The sequence below is a fragment of the Salvelinus sp. IW2-2015 genome, linkage group LG4q.2 (assembly GCF_002910315.2).
Source record: "Salvelinus sp. IW2-2015 linkage group LG4q.2, ASM291031v2, whole genome shotgun sequence".
NCBI classification, from domain to species: Eukaryota; Metazoa; Chordata; class Actinopteri; order Salmoniformes; family Salmonidae; genus Salvelinus; species Salvelinus sp. IW2-2015.
The window spans coordinates 8,793,135-8,815,502 of NC_036843.1; the positions used below are offsets into that span (position 1 = coordinate 8,793,135).

General features: G+C 45.4%; 1 protein-coding gene across 1 annotated transcript in view; it reads left to right on the top strand.

The window, feature by feature from the left end:
• The window catches only part of LOC111963242 (cysteine-rich motor neuron 1 protein), a 52,927-nt gene that overhangs the window by 13,739 nt on the left and 16,820 nt on the right, over positions 1 to 22,368 (top strand). Inside the window, exons 4-8 of the mRNA XM_070443351.1 lie at positions 7,135 to 7,377; positions 11,277 to 11,456; positions 17,750 to 17,956; positions 19,921 to 20,049; positions 20,365 to 20,518. Coding sequence (XP_070299452.1) covers positions 7,135 to 7,377; positions 11,277 to 11,456; positions 17,750 to 17,956; positions 19,921 to 20,049; positions 20,365 to 20,518 — 913 coding nt within the window. The remainder of the gene's footprint in view (positions 1 to 7,134; positions 7,378 to 11,276; positions 11,457 to 17,749; positions 17,957 to 19,920; positions 20,050 to 20,364; positions 20,519 to 22,368) is intronic.

The following is a 22,368-nucleotide window of genomic DNA, read 5'->3' on the forward strand; positions in this document are numbered from 1 at the left end:
AGAGCTCTGGATTTGGAGTCACACTCAAAATTAAAGTGGACCACACTACAGGCTGATCCAACTTTGATGTAATGTCCTTAAAACAAGTCAAAATGAGGCTCAGTAGTGTGTGTGGCCTCCACGTGCCTGTATGACCTCCCTACAACGCCTGGCATGCTCCTGATGAGGTGGCGGATGGTCTTCCTGAGGGATCTAACAGCATGTGAAATTTATTGTCAATCAGTGTTGCTTCCTAAGTGGACAGTTTGATTTCACAGAAGTGTGATTGACTTGGAGTTACATTGTGTTGTTTAAGTGTTCCCTTTATTTTTTTGAGCAGTGTATAATCGTATGAGTACTTTTTAAAAGGGAGAAAGTGGAGGGAGGAAAAAGAGAGAAAGTGGAGTTGATGCGGGTCAGACACGGGAGCCGTGCCCACCATGATGCCATGGTACAAATGAAGCTCGGTACTACGGAGTTGGCCCACCTGTAGCACCACATTCCCTCCCGCCCGGGTCCTTCTCCTGAAAGCATCATTAGTTCTACTTGGCTGCAGCCTCTTTGTGGTATTGCTATTACTCGCCATTCCAGACTGCCTGTAGCTGGCAGGGGTGCTACATTTCTCCTCGTTCTGTGTTTGTGTGTCATTTGCGGAAACTACGGCCCCTGTCGCGCGCAGCGAGCCTGCTCATGTCCAAGTGTGTGTGTTGTTTGTGTGTGGGTGCGTGTGTGTGTGCGGGTGTGTGTGTGTCTCATGGCATTCATTTCAGAGGGGAAACAAAACACAGCTTGTGTGGTGGTTCAGGCAAAGAGCGTCTCCACTAGGCGAGTTGGGATCACTGTCTCAGCCTGTCAGTCGTCTCACTGCTCTCAGTCAGCTTATAGCCCTGATCACCAGACACCACAACTCTTCCCAAGCCCCAGCCTCAACCCTTTGAGCCCTGCCGTGCTCCGGCCCTCAAGCCCTTCCCCAACCCAAGCCCCAGCCCTTGCCGCCAGCCTCAGATCCATCTCTGCCCTCCAGCCCTTGCCCCAGCTCTCCAGCTCTAGCCTGGCCACCGATCATATCACCAGCCTCTGCTTTTCCTGGTCGTCGGTAAGTAAACACGAGCAGATGGCCAACACTGTTGCGTAACTCAACAGCCTTAACTGCCACAAACTGGGCAGCTGCAGAGCGTGGCAGCCCAAATCATCTTTTTTGTTCAGTGTCTTCTAAGGCTGATCCAGAGACCGTTAACTCTGTTTGAAGCTCCCCTTATGGCCCGTTTGTTCCTGTTTCATACAACTTGGACCATAGTTGTGCCATCCTTCCACTCCCATGCATTCTGCGCCAGCTCTGTTGTAGACAATGGCCCATTGAAAAGAATCAGTCCCCTTTTCTCAGACATTGTTCAGCCCTTTCAGCATCATAAAAGCTCAGCCTCTCTCACTCACTTTCCCTGGGCCAATCTCATTGGAGATCTGACAATATGGGGAAGGGTGTGTTGAGCTACTCTGAGAGAAGAGAACACTCGACCCGCAGCTGCAGCTCTGCTGCCTGAGTCACCAGGATCCCGTTTTTCAGCCACAAATATTTCGCCTGAGAGTGAGAGAGCGAGGAGCTGTGAGGTCTGTGTGTGTTTTTGAGTGTGGACGGTGGGCTGCTGCTGCTCTCTCTCCTGACTGTTCTAACTAGAGTGTGAGGTTCAGAAGTCTATGTTTCTCTCTCCTGTGACCCTGTGGCTTTTGCCACCTCTCAGACTTAGTTCTTTATTATAGAGAACAATGCAGACGTTTTCAGCCCCAACCGCCAGTGGGCACATTGCCAGACCTCCACAGCTTTTGTGAGAGAGAGACAGGCCTGATGGGTCCCTTTGCAGACAAACTGTATAAAACCTGAGGACAGACCAGAAGCCCACGGAGGGCAGCTGTACTAAGACAGCTTTGTTCTCTGCTGACTTGCTTCCAAAGTCAGTCACTGAACAGAACTCACATTGTGCGCTTTTTCCATGAGTAAACTCAGGCTGTCAACACAGCCTCCTCTGCCTACCAGAGCTGCTCTAGTCAGACAAATACTGTGCATCTGTGCCCTCTGTAGAAAAAATCTCATTTACAAAGAGCTTTTTTTTCTTGAATGAGCTCTGAGATGCCAGAAATATGCATTGTTTACAATAGCCCATTCTGTGGTAATAAACCAATTTTCAGATTCCACCTCAAGCCCGGCTTCAGGTTGCGTGGGTGTGTGTGCATGTGCATGTGTGTGTGTGCGTGTGTGCGTGTGTGCGTGTGTGCGTGTGTGCGTGTGTGCGTGTGTGCGTGTGTGCGTGTGTGTGTGTGTGCGTGTGTGTGTGTGTGCGTGTGTGTGTGTGTGTGTGTGGTTGTTGTGTGTGTGTGTGTGTGTGCGTGCGTGCGTGCGTGCGTGCGTGCGTGCGTGGTGCGGCGTGCGTGCGTGCGGTGTGTGTGTGCGTCTGCGTGTATTTGTTTGTACATGTGTGTATTAAGGCTTTGGTAGAGTGTTGCTAGGTTTTCCATACTATCTCACCACCCCAACAAGAGAATATTTTGGCCATTCTACAGACTGAATTTATCAAGCATGCCAAATTAGGACTTTGTGTTTTTGTTTTGAGCTAGAGAATAGCAACCATTGTGATACAGAAATTGCTCTAGTGACCACTGACTCTCTAATTACCCCATTGGTGCTTCCAAATAGAACACAAACATGTGCTGAAATCTATCTTCCACTGAGTTTACCATGCTGTTTCCATGCCTGTTGTGCTCATAAATGTATATTTTTGAAAATTATATTAATTGGACCTCCTTGGTTTGGAGCATTTCCACAAATGGCTACAATGTCATTCATTTGAATGACAATAGTATGTCTGCCAGCTTGTCTCCAAGCGTGCTCCAGTCCGCCCATTGTTAGAAGTGAATGAGAAATCTGTTTTCTTTGACTGGGGCACATACAATACACTGAAAGTTTATTCAATGCAAACATTGCACAACGTTTAATTCATGGTTTAAAAAGTCTTCATATGCAAATCACTCTATTGGACAGCAGCACACGTACACACACTCGCACATAGACACACTCTTCACATACGCTGCTGCTACTCTGTTTATTATCTWTCCTGATTGCCTAGTCACTTTTACCCCTACCTACAATTACCTCAACTACCTCGTACCCCTGCACATTGACTCGGTACCGGTACTCCTTGTATATAGCCTCATTATTGTTATTTTACTGTGTTACAATTTCCTTTTTCTGGGGGGGCTAATCTTTCTTACTTTGAACACTGCATTGTTGGAAAAGTAAGCATTTCACGGTAAGGTCTACACCTGTTGTATTCGGCGTATGTGACAAATACCATTTGATTTGATTTGATACTGACTTACTGCTGTTAGGCTGATTTCAGAGGTATTATTTCTATCTAACTGAAGTTTATTTAACTCAAATGCARGAATTAGGCCAAAAACCGTTAAAAGGGTTGTTGCTCAACTTAATTCAGGGGAATTTTCCCCCTTCTCTATGACACTATTCAGTAACAAAGTTTATCAATGCGAGCTTTGTGCCAGCCCCGACTGTTCACAGKTTCCTAGAGCAAACCGTACAGTACAGATACCTCACACTAAAGGTCTTTTTGGATCCAAAAAGTTGGATTCGAACCCAAATGTACCTGAGGACCACCAGACCCGGATCCAAATGAGCCCGAGGACAATCAGACCCAGATCCGAATGGACCCAATATTTGTATTTATTTTATTTATTTAACATTTAACTAGGCAAGTCAGTTAAGAACAAATTCTTATTTACAATGACGACCTACCCCGGCCAAACCCTAACCAGGACGGCACTGGGCCAATTGTGCACCGCCCTATGGGTTTCCCAATCACGATCGGTTGTGATACAGCCTGGAATCGAACCAGGGTCTGTAGTGACGCCTCTAGCACTGAGATGCGCCACTCGGCCCTGAAAGGGGGACCCGGCCACGAAAACAATCAGAACCAAACCCGAATGGACCCAACATTAACCAGACCTAKACCCAACCCGTAACCTAACCGGTCCGTTTCAATTGGACCCGAGTGACAATTGTTATGTTTATCAGCGAAGTTGCTCTTTTGGTTAAGAAATATATCTTAATATGTTGGCTAGGCCTTATACACTGAAAAAATATATAAACGCAACATGTAGTGGAAATAAAAATCCCAGAAATGTTCCATACTGTCACGCCCTGACCGTAGAGATCCTTTTTATGTCTCTATTTTGGTTGGTCAGGACGTGAGTTTGGGTGGGCATTCTATGTCTGGTGTTCTATGTTGTCCTTGTTTTGTATTTCTGTGTGATTTGTTCTGTATTTCTGTGTGAACTGGTATGGTTCTCAATCAGAGGCAGCTGTCTATCGTTGTCTCTGATTGAGAATCATACTTAGGTAGCCTGTTCCCACCTGTGTTTGTGGGTGGTTGTTTTCTGTTTAGTGTATGTCACCTTGCAGAACTGTTTCGTTTTCRTTTTTTCCTCGTTGTTATTTTGTTTAGTGTTCAGTTTTGATTAAATTATAATATGGACACTTACCACGCTGCMCCTTGGTCCTCTTCTCTTTCTCCCGACAATCGTTACACATACGCACAAAAAGCTTATTTCTCTCAAATTTTGTGCACAAATTTGTTTACATTCTTGTTTGTGAGCATTTCTCCTTTGCAAAGATAATCCATCCACCAGACAGGTGTGGCATATTAAGAAGCTGATTAAACAGCAGGATCATTACACAGGTGCACATTGTGATGGGGACAATAAAAGGCCACTCTAAAATGTGCAGTTTTGTCACACAACATAATGACACAGAGGTCTCAAGTTTTGAGGGAGCATGCAAGTGGCATGCTGACTGCAGGAATGTCCACCATTACTGTTGCCAGAGAATTGAATCTTTATTTCTCTACCATAAGCCGCCTCCAACGTTGTTTTAGAGAATTGAGCAGTACGTCCAACCGGACTCACAAACGCAGACTACGTGTAACCACGAAAGCCCAGGACCTCCATATCTGGCTTCTTTACCTGCGGGATAGTCTGAGACCAGCCATCCGGACAGCTGATGAAACTGAAGAGTATTTCTGTCTGTATTAAAGCCCTTTTGTGGGGAAAAACTCATTGTGATTGGCTGGGCCTCTCCCCAGTGGGTGGACATGGTTCCCAAGTGGGTGGGCCTATGCCCTCCCAGGCCCACCCATGGCTGCACCCCTGCCCAGTCATGTGAAATCCATAGATTAGGGCTTAATGGACTTATTTCAACTGACTGATTTCCTTATATGAACTGTAACTCAGAAGAAATGTTGCATGTAGCGTTTAYATTATTGTCATTATATTCCCCTTATTAGCGTACAATAAATATGCTGTAGGCTATGCAGATCCTTGGTCGGATCCATTCAGGTCCACTCGGGTCTATCAGCTGTAGTTACATAGACCCAAGACCCGATGACAGTCAAACAGGACCCAACCTGCTGGAAAAGCTAGAATTTTGGACCTGGACGGCTCAGGTCTTGGTTCGGGTCTGGGGTATTCGGTTTGGGTGGACCTGTGAAGACCGCTACCTCCCACTCCTGCACTATTTATTCAGGGAAGGAAGAATCCCACACCTTTATCCTTTATTTCATCTGTCAGATATTCCCCCACCCCAAATATGATTCTCCTGCTCAAGTCACARCTTAACATTTCATCTTTTCTGGGTCAGGCAAACTTCAAATGACTTCTTAACCAGACAATTAACATGCCTGGCGAGCATTGGGTCAGACCGATATGTTCAACCTCGGAGGGTTTGACCACTGAAAGTAATACTAGAGTCATTGGCTGTATGTGGAGTTGGACTGTCTGTCAGTGGGGCAACAGTCAGAACCCTGGGCTCCAGTCCCTCCATTTGTCATTTCAGTTTCCCATCTGGTGGGAAAAGCCTCAGGGATCCTCTTACAGGTGCTCAAATGTTAGGGATAAGACACATCCTCTGCTAGAGTCGTGTTGCACCAGGGAACCGCCGAAAGTCTGGGAAGGACATCAACAAACCAGCTTTTGGACGATCCACTAACCCCAAGCTTTTTCAACCCATTGTATTCTCTCTCCACCAAAACCAGAATGCATGCAGAGATTGAAGTACTCCTCTCATACGCAATCATAGCCATTAAATTTCCCTCTCTTATGAGGCTAATAGTACTTTATCAGCTTCATGGCGTTCCCTTTCGTAAAGGCCCAAGGGAATACATGAAATAGAAACATAATTACCAATTTTCTCCACAGTCATCATCATACACTGCTTTATTCCACCATTCCACTCTCTCTTCCCTAGTCCTCCGTAAAAGCCATAGATCTACACTCTAGCCTAGTCCTAGTAGCAGATCTGTGAAATGACTTAGACATTGACAATTATTGGACAGGATGTAAGTCTGCAGCACCCAATCCCTCGACTCTGTATATATTACAGTGACATGGTAGAACCAAAAATAAACAGTGGTTAAGGATTGGGTAAGCCAAGCTTTGTAAGGTAGCTACTGTTCTTCTACAATATGAGTACAGAGGGGCACTCCAGTCTACTTTACTTTTCCTGAATGGTGTCCAAAGTATACCCCTCAGCCCCCTGCACCCCCTAACCAGGGTATCAGGACCATTATGTTGGCTCTGGCTTCCTGCTATGCTAAGTGTAGTGTGATTTCTAAAATAAGGCTCAGGGCAGGAGAAAAAGGCCAGTGTTGAACATGGCCTTGTATTAATGGGTGGTGAGATGGAGAGGCTGTTTGGGGTGAGAGCTGGATCCAGTGGTTAGGCAGAGATCAGGGCAGGCATTAGACAGGATGTGCTGAGAGGTTGTCGTGTTTGGAGCCTAGCGTAGCTCTTACTCTCCGTCCTAACAGGATGCTGTAAAGCTGCCACGGAGTGAAGGGGATCTGATGACTGTACTGAGCTGTGAACTCAGCCCCAAGCCTGCAACATGAGCACCACTGTTCTACACTGTTCCACTAACACTAGCATGCAGGCCAGGGAGACCCACTCCTCTCCCCCCTTTTCCCCTGCCGCCCTGCGAACAGTGTGGGCACTGTTGTAGCCTGGAGCCGGGTGGAAGGTGGTGTTACAGTATGCCTCACTGAGGGTTGTTATTGTATGTGACTGACTCGGTGTGTGTGTGTATCTATATTTCAGAGGAGATGAAGTGTGTCGGGATCACATGCCCTGCTCTGTCCATAACCTCCTGCCCTGAGGGCTCGGTTCTGACCAAGARCTACACTCCCCCTGCTGGCTGCTGCCCCACTGTGCCCTCCCAGTGCACCTGTGACTTCCGCGCGTGCCACAAGCCCCGGTGCCCCTCCGGCCAGAAGACTGTACCACTCAGCCAGGCCACCGGCAAGCCAGAGGACTGCTGCGACGTGTTCGAATGCGTGAAAGGTAATTTATATAAACCTAGCAGGCCAAGAATTGGTGTAGTCTTCTTTGTTTTCTTGCTGAGAGAAGTGGTGCTGGTGTGAAATGTTATGCCTTTGTGGAGGTAATTATTTTAATCAGAAAACAATTTCCCCCCAAAATCCCAGTTGACTAAATGTCCTGTGATGAAAAGGACAGTCAGTAATGAGATGGTAATTACGGTTGGGTTGTTTATCAGTCTCTCCGCCACTGCAGAGTGTGACGACGGTTCATATAATTTTTTCAGGTGTATATCCGCAAATAATCTCAACGCCTCTAGRCATATTAATCATAATGAGTCTCGTTAGGCAGATTGTGTTCACAACTGGTGTTCTCGCCCTTTGTGTGTGTGTGTAKGTGTGTGTGTGTGTTTGTGTATGTGTGTTTGTGTGTATGTGTGTGTGTGTGTTTGTGTATGTGTGTTTGTGTGTACGTGTGTGTGTGTGWGAGAGAGAGAGAGAGAGAGAGAGAGAGAGAGAGAGAGAGAGAGAGAGAGAGAGAGAGAGAGAGAGAGCAGATGTTGGTAGTGCAGCCAAGTCACTCTCCTCCAACAGCCCAGAGTTAGATTTCACATTCACAGCAGCTAGCCAATCAGCCAGCCAGCCAGTCAGGGAGGCACAGAGTCAGGGAGAGAGGGAGTTAGGCAGGGAGGGAGGGGACCTGAACCTGGCTGTTTACTCTGCCCTCCCAGCAAATATTTGCTGTTTTACCAACAGAACAAATTCCCATTCTGGCCCCTCTGCGTCCATAAATGTGTGCCGTGTCCCGGAATGAATGGACTTAATGAGTGCAGTGACCAGAAAAGTGCTTAGGCTACCAATATGCTCAACAGAAGTGCAGTGTCAAAGAGTTCCTGTCTGGTCTCACGTCCAAAAGGAAAAGGTTCAACAGTTCATTGATGGGAATGCTTTTTATGTGCTCCAGTCTGCCAGGGGGAGTGTAATCGAGTCAGGCAGGCCGGTGAGGGCTGAATGGCGGCTGCAGAGGCTAGGGGATCAGTGTTTTGATAACAAGTGTCTGCTGCTCTTTGGGTCCGGACTTGACGCCCTTTGTGCCTGCCCTACTGGCGGTTAGCCCTGCATGACTGCGCCCACATCAGAAATCACACAGAGAGAGACTGGGGATGAAGACATGGCACCTACCCCCTAGTATCCCCCCCAGTCTACCCAAAGACCTCCTCAGAAAAGAAACATCYCACATATGTTGGGTCACTCACAAACACCAAGCCCCATCCACAAAACACACTATTATTAACAAAGTTTGGGCGTCCTATAATATTTCTCTGTGAAACACATAATAGTACCCAGCTGCCAGCGACCTTAGGCATTGAGCACATGATGTTACAGACCAGAGGTTGGCTTTTGGTGGGTTTTTGGTCAGTGTACAGACTAATATGACAATGGACCCCTTGTGTTTTGCCCATGTTTGACGAGAGACCGTTTCCAGCTCTGGCTGAAGAATGAGTTTGGGTGACTGGACAGGAGCTGGCATGGTCTTTCTGACCTGATGTTATCTGACATTACAGATGGTCCCAAATGGCCATGCTACAGCAGCGTACTGTTTATCAACCCTTAGATGAGCAAACAGTCTGGARTCGCATGTAGCATGGATTTAAGTCAGGACAGGACACTTGATGTAGACTAGTATGGTACATGCTTTCCAAGAACTTTAAAGCCGTAAACTGAGAAAAATCTCCTCAGAATTCTTGTTTATCATGGCCTCCCAAGTTGCCCAGTGGTCTAAATCACTGCATCACAGTGCTAGCTGTGCCACTAGAGATTCTGGGTTCGAGTCCAGGCTCTGTCGCAGCAAGCCGCGACCAGGAGACCCATGGGGCGGTGCACAATTGGCCCAGCGTCGTCCGGKTTAGGGGAGGGTTTGGCCAGCAGGGATGTCCTTGTCCCATCGTGCACTAGTGACTCCTGTGGTGGGCCGGGTACAGTGCACTGTGTTTCCTCYGACACATTGGTGCGGCTGGCTTCCGTGTTAAGTGGGCATTGTGTCAAGAAGCAGTGCGGCTTGGTTGGGTTGTGTTTCGGAGGACGCACAGCTCTTGACCTTCGCCTCCGTATGGGTGTTGCAGCGATGAAACAAGACTGTAACTACCAATTGGATAYGATGAAATTGGGGAGAAAACGGGGTAAAAATGAATAAAAATAAAGATTTATTGTTTATCATTTGGGTTTTGCATTTTTGTTAGCTGGGAAAGACAAGTCACACCATGTCAGTTTGTCATKAATGTTTTAGGGTTGGCCAGGGTCAGGGTTTTATGATACCTTCAGCCCCGGCCACTATCCTATCCTCAATATGGATTGGACTGGAAATCAGAATGCATGAATGGAATTTAGTGTCTCTGCCGCTAGTTTGTTTTAGGGATTAGCATTAACAAATACTGCGGAAATCACATGTGAACATCCTGTCATGTGACTTCCTATTGTTTCCCAAGCGTTAAAAATGTTGCCATGCCTTTTGATTTCTGCCCGGCAAGGTACTTATTGCATTTTGTCTGCTTGGTTATGCTGCACGCAAGGCAGGCAGGCAGGCAGAGAGAGATAGAGAGAGAGAGAGAGAGAGAGAGAGAGAGAGAGAGAGAGAGAGAGAGAGAGCGAGAGAGAGAGAGAGAGAGAGAGAGAGAGAGAGGGTAGAGGGAAAGAGAGACAGGGAGAGAGAGAGAAAGAGAGAGAACAAATCCTCACTTTACTTTCAACTCAGTTGGCCCACCTGCTTTGTATTAGAGTGCAGGGCTGGTCCAGGAAGCAGGGAAAAAGGTGAGGGGTCAGAACAGCACTCTACCAGGGTATGGTATACAGATGCTGCCTCCCCCCATGGAAACCTTAATAGGGCTAGCTACATTTGTTAGCATCTGGGCACCCTTGAATGCCACAGGCAGACTTCTCCTGTGTGTGGTGCTGGTACCTGTCCCTCCACTCCATCATTTATTAGACAATGACCAGGGTCTACTTACGTAACCATTCTCCTGCAGTAACTTAATGGTCATGGTTTTAATGAGAAGTTAATGTGGTCTTTCAAGGCCCTGAGTCACTGAGTCATAGTCATAGCCAATGACAGTGTCATAGACAAATGGTTTATCTGGTAATCCAATAAAATGACATATGGCAATCACTGAAATTATAGAACTTTATGGCGATAAAAGCTGTCTCTGATGAATGAAATACTAAATAAAGAGAGTGCTTTTCCTTTACCACTCTCTTTCTCACACAAATACAAACACCCACTCCTCGGGGTGTTCCAGGAGCATCGTGGGCAGTGGCTGGACGGTAGTGTCTGCGAGGCGGCTGCTCAGGGCTTGTTAAGGGTCTCTAATGATCCGTACAGTAGTCATTGTTCTGTGGGCCGGCGCTTGGAGACAGACAGTGGAGGTTTCCGGTACTTACGCTGGCTTTACATGGCCTGTCGCTGTCTGCAGCCCAGCACTCCAGACCACACTGTGCCAGCCCAGCCCGCTGCTGTTTTCTTTTACCCAGCACTGGGCTGAGCTGAGCTACGCTGCGTGCGCCACCTACACCAAGACTCCACAGATCTCTGCTAAGTTCCACCCAATGGAGCTGGCTTCATTGTCTAATGCTGTTGGAGCCCAGTCCCCAGGGCTCTCGGCTCAAGTGCATAGCTCAGCACGACTTTACACAAATACACTTCTGTTCCATCCACAGCTAGCTACACTGTAATTATTGCATCTGAGTTAATGCACGGTTACAGAAGCAACAAACTCATTCTGGCCTGGGGTGGATAAGCTATTTAATACATACCAAATGGGATGGTTTAGCATAGTATGTTCATTCATCAGCCGTGAATGTATGTTAGCCATCAAGAGCCCCACATGTCGTTCAGGTTGACAGCGTCTGTTTCCCCTTCCACTTTCCCAGTTTCCCCCAAGTGTGTCCACAACGGGAAGGAGTTTTCCGAGGGGGAGGTGTACCGTATGGACCCTTGCTGGCTCTGCCAGTGTCGAGGAGGGATATCCTTCTGCTCCAAAGCGGAATGTGCGGAACTGGACTGTGAGAACTTCTACATCCCAGAGGGAGAATGCTGCCCTGTATGCATAGGTACACACATCATTTTAAAGTTATACAACAGTATCTATTACAGATAGTTTTATAGATATGTGAGATTTTGTTTGATTGGTGGAGGTGAGCTGGCACAGTYCGGGAGGCCGTTTGTCATTAGTGTTGCTCTGAGTGTGGCCAGACAGACAGGGAGGCTAGTAGGGAGGCATGCAGACGTACGGAGCAGACAGGGCTGTAATACACTCCCCCAGGGCTCCCAACACGCTGTACAATATCCTTACCTTAATGGCTTCYGTTTACATTCAGCTGGACTCAGCAGTCATTAACATGCTTCACATACAAGGACCGGTCAAAAGAATGAGCAATGGGTAGGAGGTCAGGAACATAAACCTCCTTTGAGTGAGTGCTTTGGCTTCATTATATCTGGTTGCCTTAATGGAGGGAGACCCCTTTTGTACCTGTCCTCGACACTAAAACACATGCCCTCAGAGGCAAGTAAAAACACTGGTACCTGCGGTTGGAGCTGTTAAAAGGCTTGGGTTTCGGCAGCGCATATGGCCAACAAATGACGGTCTCGTGAAGCATAGTGGTGGTGGACAGATTTGGCTGCCAGTGTTTTTGATCAGACACATGAGAGGGAGGGAGACTGAGGGAGGTTATTGGAGGTCAGTGTTGGAGGTACATCTGGAATGTTCAGCCCCTGAGATTTTGGGGAATGCTTTCATCTTGTGTCCCTGCTTGKCCATGGAAATCTCCAGTCATTGATGAAGCCATTGTCAGTGTTACTGTTCTAAGCTGGGGGTGGTATTTGGTTTGTCGTCGTTATTAAGAGCAACCCAAGCTGCACACCTGTTCTAATCTATTTGTAGACAGGTCAAGTCACCTACAGCCCTAAAAGTGCTTCACGGCTGTGTGTGAAGGTATTGTAATTTGTATTTTTAGGCTTGCTATTGATAGTGTGAGAGATGGATAGAGAGAGAAATAAAGAGATTGAGAGGAAAGCAGAACTGCTTCATATTCAGTATAATCACACACAGATGGAGGAGTCACAGCAGCCAAATCTCTGCTGGAATCAAATCGGGCAAATAGGACTCCGTCTTTAGGAGACCCACTCCTTCACCACACACACACACACACACACACACACACACACACACACACACACACACACCACACCACACACACACACACACACACACACACACACACACACACACACACACACACACACACACACACACACACACACACACCACACACAGGTTCAGTGCACTACCCTCAGACCACCCTCAGACCACCTTCCAACTCCACCTCACAGCGCTGCCGTGGTAATGGCCTGCCTCTCTTAACAATAAATTGTTGAATAAAAACAATCATGATCATTTATGGTAAACTTTTAAGTCATCAAAATAGATTCCCAGAATTCAGAGGGCATACATCACCTCAAATGGAGCTCCATGTGTTTTCTGGGTTGCCTCTCAAACAGGCTTCATTATGTTGTGGTCCTAGACTTCAAACAAATGGGTAAAACCTCATTGACATAAGTATTCACACCCCTAAGTCAATAMCTTGTAGAAGCACCTTTTGGCAGTGATTACAGCTGTGAGTCTTGCTGGGTAAGTCTCTAAGAGCTTTCCACATCTGGATTGTGCAACATTTGCAGATTATTATTTTCAAAATTCTTCAAGCTTTGTCAGATTGTATTGTTGATCATTGCTAGACAACCATTTTCAGGTCTTGCCATAGATTTTCAWGTAGATTTATAGTACCARTCAGAAGTTTGGACACACCTACTCATATTTTTTCATATTTTGTACATTGTCTAATAACAGTGAAGACATCAAAACGATGAAATAACACATATGGAATCATGTAGTAACCAAAAAAAGTGTTAAACAAATCAAAATATATATTATATTTGAGCTTCTTCAAAGTAACCCCCCTTTGCCTTAATGACAGCTTTAAACACTCTTAGCATTCTCTCAACCAGCTTCATGAGGTCATGAGTCACCTGGAATGCATTACAATTAACAGGTGTACCTTGTTAAAAGTTAATTTGTGGAATCTTTTCCTTCTTAATGTGTTTGAGCCARTCAGTTGTGTTGTGACAAGGTAGGGTTGGTATACAGAAGATAGCCCTATTTKGTAAAAGACCAAGTCCATATTATGGCAAGAACAGATCAAATAAGCAAAGAGAAACAAYAGTCCATCATTACTTTAAGGCATGAAGGTCAGTCAATGCGGAARATTTCATGAACTTTGAAAATGTCTTCAAGTGCAGTCGCAAAAACCATCAAGCGCTATGATGAAACTGGCTCTCATGAGGACCGCCATAGGAAAGGAAGACCCAGAGTTACCTCTGCTGCAGAGGATAAGTTCATTAGAGTTAACTGCACCTCAAATTGCAGCCCAAATAAATTATTCAGAGTTCAAGTAATCTCAACATGTTCAGAGGAGACTGCGTGAATCAGGCCTTCATGGTCGAATTGCTGCAAAGAAACCACTACTAAAGGACACCAATAAGAAGAAGAGACTTGCTTGGGCCAAGAAACACGAGCAATGGACATTCGACCGGTGGAAATCTGTCCTTTGGTCCAAATTTCCAAATTTGAGATTTTTGGTTCCAACTGCCGTGTCTTTGTGAGACGCAGAGTAGGTGAATGGATGATCTCCGCATGTGTGGTTCCCACCATGAATAATGGAGGAGGAGGTGTGATGATGTGGGGRTGCTTTGCTGGTGACACTTTCAGTGATTTATTTAGAAATCAAGGCACACTTAACTAGCTACCACAGCATTCTGCAGCGATATGCCATCCTATCTGGTTTGCGCTTAGTGGGGCTATCATTTGTTTTTCAACAGGACAATGACCCAACACACCTCCAGGCTGTGTAGGGGCTMTTTGACCAAGAAGGAGAGTGATGGAGTGCTTCATCAGATGACCTGGCCTCCACAATCACCTGACATCAACCCAATTGAGATGGTTTGGGATGAGTTGGACCGCAGAGTGAAGGAAAAGCAGCCAACAAGTGCTCAGAATATGTGGGAACTCCTTCAAGACTGTTGGAAAAGCATTCCAGGTGAAGCTGATTGATAGCATGCCAAGAGTGTGCAAAGCTGTCATCAAGGCAAAGGGTGGCTACTTTGAAGAATCTACAATTTTTTATAAATCTTGGTTTGTTTAACACTTTTTTGGTTACTACATGATTCCATGTGTTATTTCACAGTTCTGATGTCTTCACTATTATTCTACAATGTAGAAAATAGTAAAAATAAAGAAAAACCCTTGAATGAGTAGGTGTGTCCAAACTTTTGACTGGTACTGTAACTCGGCCACTCAGGAACATTCACTGTCTTCTTGGCAAGCAACTCCAGTGTAGATTTGGTCTTGTGTTTTTGGTTATTGTCCTGCTGAAAGGTGAATTMATCTCCCAGTGTCTGGTGGAAAGCAGACTGAACTAGGTTTTCCTCTAGCATTTTGCCTGTGCTTAGCTCCATTCCATTTATTTTTTTATCCTGAAAAACTCCCCGGTCCGTAACAATTGCAGGCATACCCATAACTTGATGCAGCCGACGCTATGCTTGCAAATATGGAGTGCTACTCAGTAATGTGTTGTATTGGATTTGCCTCAAACATAACACTTTGTATTCAGGACAAAAAGTTAATTGCTTTGCCACATTTCTTTGCAGTGTTACTTTGGTATTGGTATTTTATTAGTATCCCCACTCTTCCTGGAGTCCACACAAAACATGAATCATGACATAATACAGAACACTAATAGACARGAACAGCTCAAGGACAGAACTACATCAATTTGTGCCTTGTTGCAAACAAGATGCATGTTTTGGAATATTTTTATTCTGTACAGGCTTCCTTCTTTTCACTCTGTTAATGAGGTTAGTCTTGTGGAGTAACTATAATGTTGTTGTTACATCCTCAGTTTTCTGCTATCACAACCATTAAACTCTGTAACTGTTTTAAAGTCACCATTGRCCTCATGGTGAAATCCCTGAGCGGTTTCCTTCCTCTCCAGCAACTGAGTTAGGAATGATGCCTGTATCTTTGTAGTGACTGGGTGTATTTCTACACCATCCAAAGTGTAATTAATAACTTCACCATGCTCAAAGGGATATTCAATGTCTTATTTTTTACCAATAGGTGCCCTTCTTTGCGAGGCATTGGAAAACCTCCCTGGTCTTTGTGGTTGAATATCTGTTTGAAATTCACTGCTCGACTGACGGACCTTACAGACAATTACATGAGTAGGGGTATAGAGATGAGGTGGTCATTCAAAAATCATGTTAAACACTATTATTGCACACAGAGTGAGTCCATGCAACTTATTATTTGACTTGTTAACCTTTCTGATCTACCCATCCCGGTATCGGGATAATTGTCATCAGCAACGCTGAATAGCATAGCGCCACAGTCAAATAATATTACTAAAAAATATTCATATTCATGAAATCACAAGTGCAATATTGCAAAACACAGCTTAGCCTTTTGTTAATCCACCTGTCGTCTCAGATTTTGAAATTATGCTTTACAGCGAAAGTAATACAAGCGTTTGTGTAAGTTTATCGATCGCTCGACAAAACATTAAGTACACTTAGCATCAGGTTACCTGGTCACGAAAATCAGAAAAGCAATCAAATTAATCGTTTACCTTTGATGATCTTCAGATGTTTTCACTCACGAGACTCCCAGTTAGACAACAAATGTTCCTTTTGTTCCATAAAGATTATTTTTATATCCAAATACCTCCGTTCGTTTGGCGCGTTATCCTCAGAAATCCACAGGGAAGAGCGGTCACGACAACGCAGACGGAAATTCCAAATAATATCCATAATGTCCACAGAAACATGTCAAACGTTTTTTATAATCAATCCTCAGGTTGTTTTTCAAATATATATTCGATAATATATAAACCGGGAGTGTTGGTTTTTCAATAGGACCGGGAGTAACAATGGCCGCCTTTCTCTGTTGCGCAAAACTCACTCTGAGAGCCCCCACCTATCCACTTACGCAATGTGATCGTTCTCGCTAATTTTTCAAAATAAAAGCCTGAAACTATGTCTAAAGACTGTTGACACCTTAGGGAAGCCATAGAAAAGGAATCTGGTTGATATCCCTTTAAATGGATGATAGGCATATATAAGAACAGAGAGGTTTCAAAAAAAGAGGCACTTCCTGATTGGATTTTCCTCAGGTTTTCGCCTGCAATATCAGTTCTGTTAAACTCACAGACAATATTTTGACAGTTTTGGAAACTTTAGAGTGTTTTCTATCCTTATCTGACAATTATATGCATATTCTAGTTTCGGGGGCTGAGGAATAGGCAGTTTCAAATGGGTACGTTTTTTAGCCGAAAACGAAAATACTGCCCCCTATACTTAAGAAGTTTTAAGCACATTTTTACTCCTTAACATATTTAGGCTTGCCATAACAACAGGGTTGAATACTTATTGACTCAAGACATTTCAGCTTWTCATTTGTAATTCATTTGATTTTTCTTCTCTAAAAACATAATTTCACTTTGACATTAYGGGGTATTGTGTGTAGACCGGTGACAAAAAAAATCTCTATTTAATCCATTTCAAATTGAGGCTGTAACACAACAGAATGTGGAAAAAGTCAAGAGTTGTGAATACTTTCTGAATGCACTGTAATGCTCTTAAATGGGATTTTTTGCTTTGGAGTGAAATTTATGGCACTGAACCCTGAACTGTTCTTTGGCCTTTGGGGGCACGGATGAAACTGTATCTGTGTGACATGCACATGGCTGAGGTTAACTCCTCTTATGGGGAAAGACACTGCAGAGACAGGAAATGAGATATGTATGTCTCGCTGTGTTTTTAATTAACTAATCTTTCTCCAATATGACATGCTCTTCCATCCAGCTCTACTTACGTACATTAGATCCCAGTACATTTGCTTTACATCCACTCTCTGACTCCTGACTCTTGAGGGTTCATCCACCGGTCTTGGTGGTTGGCCAGTTTCTCCTGGTCCCTCCAGGAATATCCTGCTTCCCTCACCTCTGATTCCACCATGTCCTTTGTTAACTCAATTACGTGGCTATGACGCGTTCCCACATTCATAGGCGTTGTATGAATGTGTCTAATTCCACTGTAGTTGATGATGACAACGGCATTGATGATGACTATGATGATGATTTTATTGAATCTGTTAGGAAGTAGAGTGTGTGTCATAAGGCATATGTACCACACAGCATTTACAAGTAAGGACGGCATACCAAACAGCACAGTATAGTTCCCACGCTTCTCTCCTTCTGATCCCAGCCTCTGTCTGTCTCCCTCTCTGTGTGTCCAGATGTGGAGCTCCTGTCTATGGACAGCACAGAGGCCAGCTGCTGGGTGAACAACAAGCTGCGTGGCCACGAGGAGCAGTGGAAGGAGGATGACTGCACCTTCTGTCAGTGTGTGGATGGAGAGCCCCACTGTACCGCCATGGCCTGCAAACAGAGCTGTCAAAACCCAGTCAAGATCCCTGGAGACTGCTGCCCCTTCTGCGAGTTTCGTGTGGAGACACACCACAAAATACAGATCTGTATGCACAGACTGTACTTGATCACATACAGCCTGTAGCAGGACTACAGCTGGACTATAACTGCCTTAAACATACAACTGAGAAAAACGATTGGCTAGTGTTGAAGAAGGTGGAGATTTAAGTCTGAAACTAGCAGAGGAACAAGTCAAATGTACATGCTAAAAATGTTCTAACATAGCCCACATAGTCATAAGAACATCAATTTCCTCCACAAGGAAATATCTCACGTTGGCACATTCTTCTGAAGTAGCCTTATATTGCATTTTACAGACAAATGACATACCAAACGTTTTGATGGAAGATTTGAATTTCAGTTCAACTAGACCTTAATAGGGCAGGAAAGAGCGTACATGAAACTCACAGTTTTAATCTAATTACATGTCCAATTGAAATGTTTCTGATGTATGTGCTAAGGTCAGGGCGCACCACCACCAATTGCATCTGCATTCCATTGAGCTCTTATATAGCCAACATAGGTATCTGTCAGAACGATATCATAAACAACTTTTGCAACCGCCAGCTCGTGATTTTTCAAGGAATTCACCCCCATTAATGGTCACCCCTCCACATGTCAATGTAGCTACATCCGAGTATAGCATGGTCAATTAAGCTACATCCGATTATAACATGTCATGACCTACATCGAGGTATAACATGTCAATTACATCTGGCAATTAACGTCCTCATCGGTAAATGGGAAACTGTTCCTACTGCTGACAGTCAGTTTAGCTCCGAAAACCTGAACTGGTGGAACTGGGACTGTAGATAGGCTCTCCCCCTGAAGCTATTGGATGGCGCCAATGTTAGCCGCTCAGTAAAGAGGGAGCCACGGAGCATTCTTTTCAGCTGCGAGCCCTTTGGATTTTATTGCCCAGCCCGCAATATGAAGACCCACCTCATGAGCGTGGCTAGACTGAGGGTAAATCCGATTTATGGTCATTCCGGTGTCTGTAGTCCCACACAGCATGTTACTGCGGATGCTGGCCTCTGCAGAAGTCAGGCATTTCATATTTCCTTGCTTTCACGGAGCAGAGCGTAGCTGTTTGAAGAATGTTCAAGGAAGTGCAGTTTGGTTTATACAGGACGTACCGCCCCAAAACCCTACCCCTTTCCCGAACCCCCCAAAATCAATGTCAGTGCGAAGCTATTACAGAGCTCTCCGCATGTGTTACAAAATTTTGAGCTTCACGTGATGCGGTAGAGAGCTGATTTGGCCTCCTGAGCTCCCAATCACGTCACACCGTCCCACCGTACAGAGCCTCCGCCGACTGCATGCCAGATCAAGCTTAATTGGAGGGATCATGTTTCTTTGGAGCGTAATAGTTACAGCTCGTTTTGGTGCTCCTCCCCCGATGTAGGCAAGATAATGGAGAGCCCCCCCCCCCCCCCCCAACTTAAACCCCACCTAGCTTCCCCTGGTTGTGGCTTGTACATGTGTGACTCAGGCCAGCATTACACCTCATCCCTGGTGGGCTCCAGTGATGATGTGGCCCTCTGGGTCTGTCCAGTGCCAGCCTCTGACTCACCAGACTCCCACACACGGGCTTCTCTGTTTGTGCTTGAGCCAAGCCGTGCTCCTGCACTCCTCCAGGTCGTTTAGACAACATGTGAGGTGCTCATTCATCAAAGCCCTCTGATAGAGAGCACCTATATCTGGTGTAATGGCCCTGCGTTTATCTCTAATCACAGCGCTCTCTCTCAGATGGCAGCAACGTGAACACTGAACCATTTCTGTTGGCATGGAGATGGATGTGTAACATTGTGTGTCTAAGTGTACTGCTCTTTACTCTTTGCTCTCATAAAAGCCTAATTTGAGAATAGTATGACATGTCTGTGAGTGTTATAGGCTTCACAGAGGCAGGTATAGTATGACATGTCATAGAGAGTTATAGCAGCATCATATGAAGGTTATAACCTGCTTTTCTGTCCCACAGAGCCTTCGTATGAGACGGTGAGCCCTATGCTGTGTCCTCGTCTGGAGAACTGCTCTTTCTCAGGGAAGGACTGCCCCTACGGCTTCCAGCAGGACAACAACGGCTGCCTGCTCTGCCAGTGCCTCAACCGTGAGTCTCACACCAGACGCAAAGAGTTAAACACAGATACATAAACACACAAACACGAACACACATGAACACACACACATACCATAAACACAGACATGCTGGAACTTGTTCCAAATGTCAAATCCCTGGCACATTATCTCCAATACAGAAACATAAAGCAAATATCTGTCGCACCTCATTTGTTACCATGGCTGCATGGTATTTGCAGTTTTTTTGTCATTGGAATTCGCTAATGAAAAGCCCTATAGAAAACTAACATGGTGTTGATGGATGAGCCAGCCTATGGTAAGGTGACCTCCATGTGAACTGTTTCAGATTACTCCTGCCCTGACCTGGGGAAATACTGCTCGCTGCAATGCCCTGTGGGATACGAGAAGGATGACTTTGGCTGCGAGGTGTGTGAGTGCAGCTCTCCAATGCCCAAGTGCCGACCYCTGACCTGCAGCAAGACCTGCCCCTACGGATATGTGTAAGTCCTCTGAAGGGTCTACACATCTTCAAGTTAAGCACTGCTCATTATTCACCCCTTATTTTCCACGCAGCTCAAAGGCTGTTACAGACCCACTGGTCACGACTGAAAGGCCAAAGCCTGAAGGAATGGTGATTTGTGTGGTTTATTATTGACATGGGCCCTGACATACAATCCACTCTCTCTTTAGCTGGAAAAACACATTTCATAAATCATTTTTCCGTCTCAAAACAACGCTAAAAAACGCATCTGCACAAAAGCGGCCTTTATGAATTGTATACAATGAGATTCTTCTTGTATCTGAACCATGCTCTCTGGAGCCTCCGCTCAAGATGGGCCTGATATGTCTGCACAGGATTCCAGCAGAGAGGCAACCCAAGGGGGAAGAGGAGCAGGAAGCGGTGGCTTCATCACTCATAAGCATCGGTTCAGGACTGGCTTCAGAAGTCTGAATCCTCGATGAGCTAAGTAATGCATCACTTTTCTAGCAGAGTGGTGCTTCTAAAATGGACCAGTGAAAAGACACAGAGACGGCTTTGTATAAATAGGCTGCATTTATGACCTCTGCAGAGAACTCTAGAGTATATCATCAACTATATAATTTGTGGCGTATGTGACTAAACCACAATTAATACAAACCTCATAAACTATACTTGCTTTGAACAGTCCAGTTTTCTTATCTCAACAATGTAGAGGGGGGAAAGCGTGACCACTGAGCAGTGGGCTGTCAGAGTGGGTCAGAGCCCTAAAGGTGTGTTTACATTGACATTTGGCACAGTTGAGCGCCTTGGGCAGGACACAAAGGAGGACTTAAAGCGTTTCCCCTCCTCAATGGGTCTAAATCATCATCGGATCTGATAGGACGTGCACGGCATTCTCCTGCTGCCCGGGCCGGCACAGAGACAGCAGCCCCAGAGCCAAGCATGGTGCACAAAATTCCACACACCACCTTTTAACAAAGCCCAGCTCCCAAGGTGGCCAGACTTTCTGTCTCTGTGTTTGTACACGGAGGGCCCAGCCAGCTCAGAGCTCAGCCTGGCCTCTCCATACTGCCTTTACTGCCGTTTCAGCAGAGATGTGCCCTCTGCTAGTGGATCGGCTGCTGTGGGACACAGGGTTAATCTCCTGTTTTATTTATGTGGCCGACAGAGACTAATAGTATAATTAATCCCACCTAACGAGCTCAATGTTTAATTGAAAAGATGGGTTACTTATTCCAGAAAAAGAGAGAGCGTGGGAGACACAAATAGAAAGAGAGGCTGGAGTGATGTAATAGATGAGCCCATCTGATCAACATAATTTCTCAACCTGCTGCTCATCTACACTGAGTGTACAAAACATTAGGAACACMTGCTTTTTCCATGAAACAGACTTACCAGGTGAATCCAGGTGAAAGCTATGTCATGACGTTGGCCTGTGGGTAATGTTTATGAACCCCCCCCCATAAATACCTTTCTCCCTTCCCTCTCTCTTGACTCTACTGAGGGACTCTTGAATAGCCTTTGTTAAACATAGAGAGTCTTGGAACATCAAACAAGTGGAGGGAAAGGAACCCTATTTCGGTAAAAGAACCAGTTGAAAATGTGCGTTGGTACTTAATGAATATGATGTCAATTCGGTTGTCATCTGAGACATTATGACTGATGACAGGACRACMTAAACTGTATCTGGGAAAGTCTACACATTATAGTTATCAGATTCACATGGAATTGTTGTGCAATTTAAATGCATTTAACTTCTTTATGATAGGGGGCAGCATTTGCACTTTTGGATGAATTGCGTGCCCATAGTGAACTGCCTCCTACTCTATCCCAGATGCTAATTATTACTATTGGATATAAAACACTCTG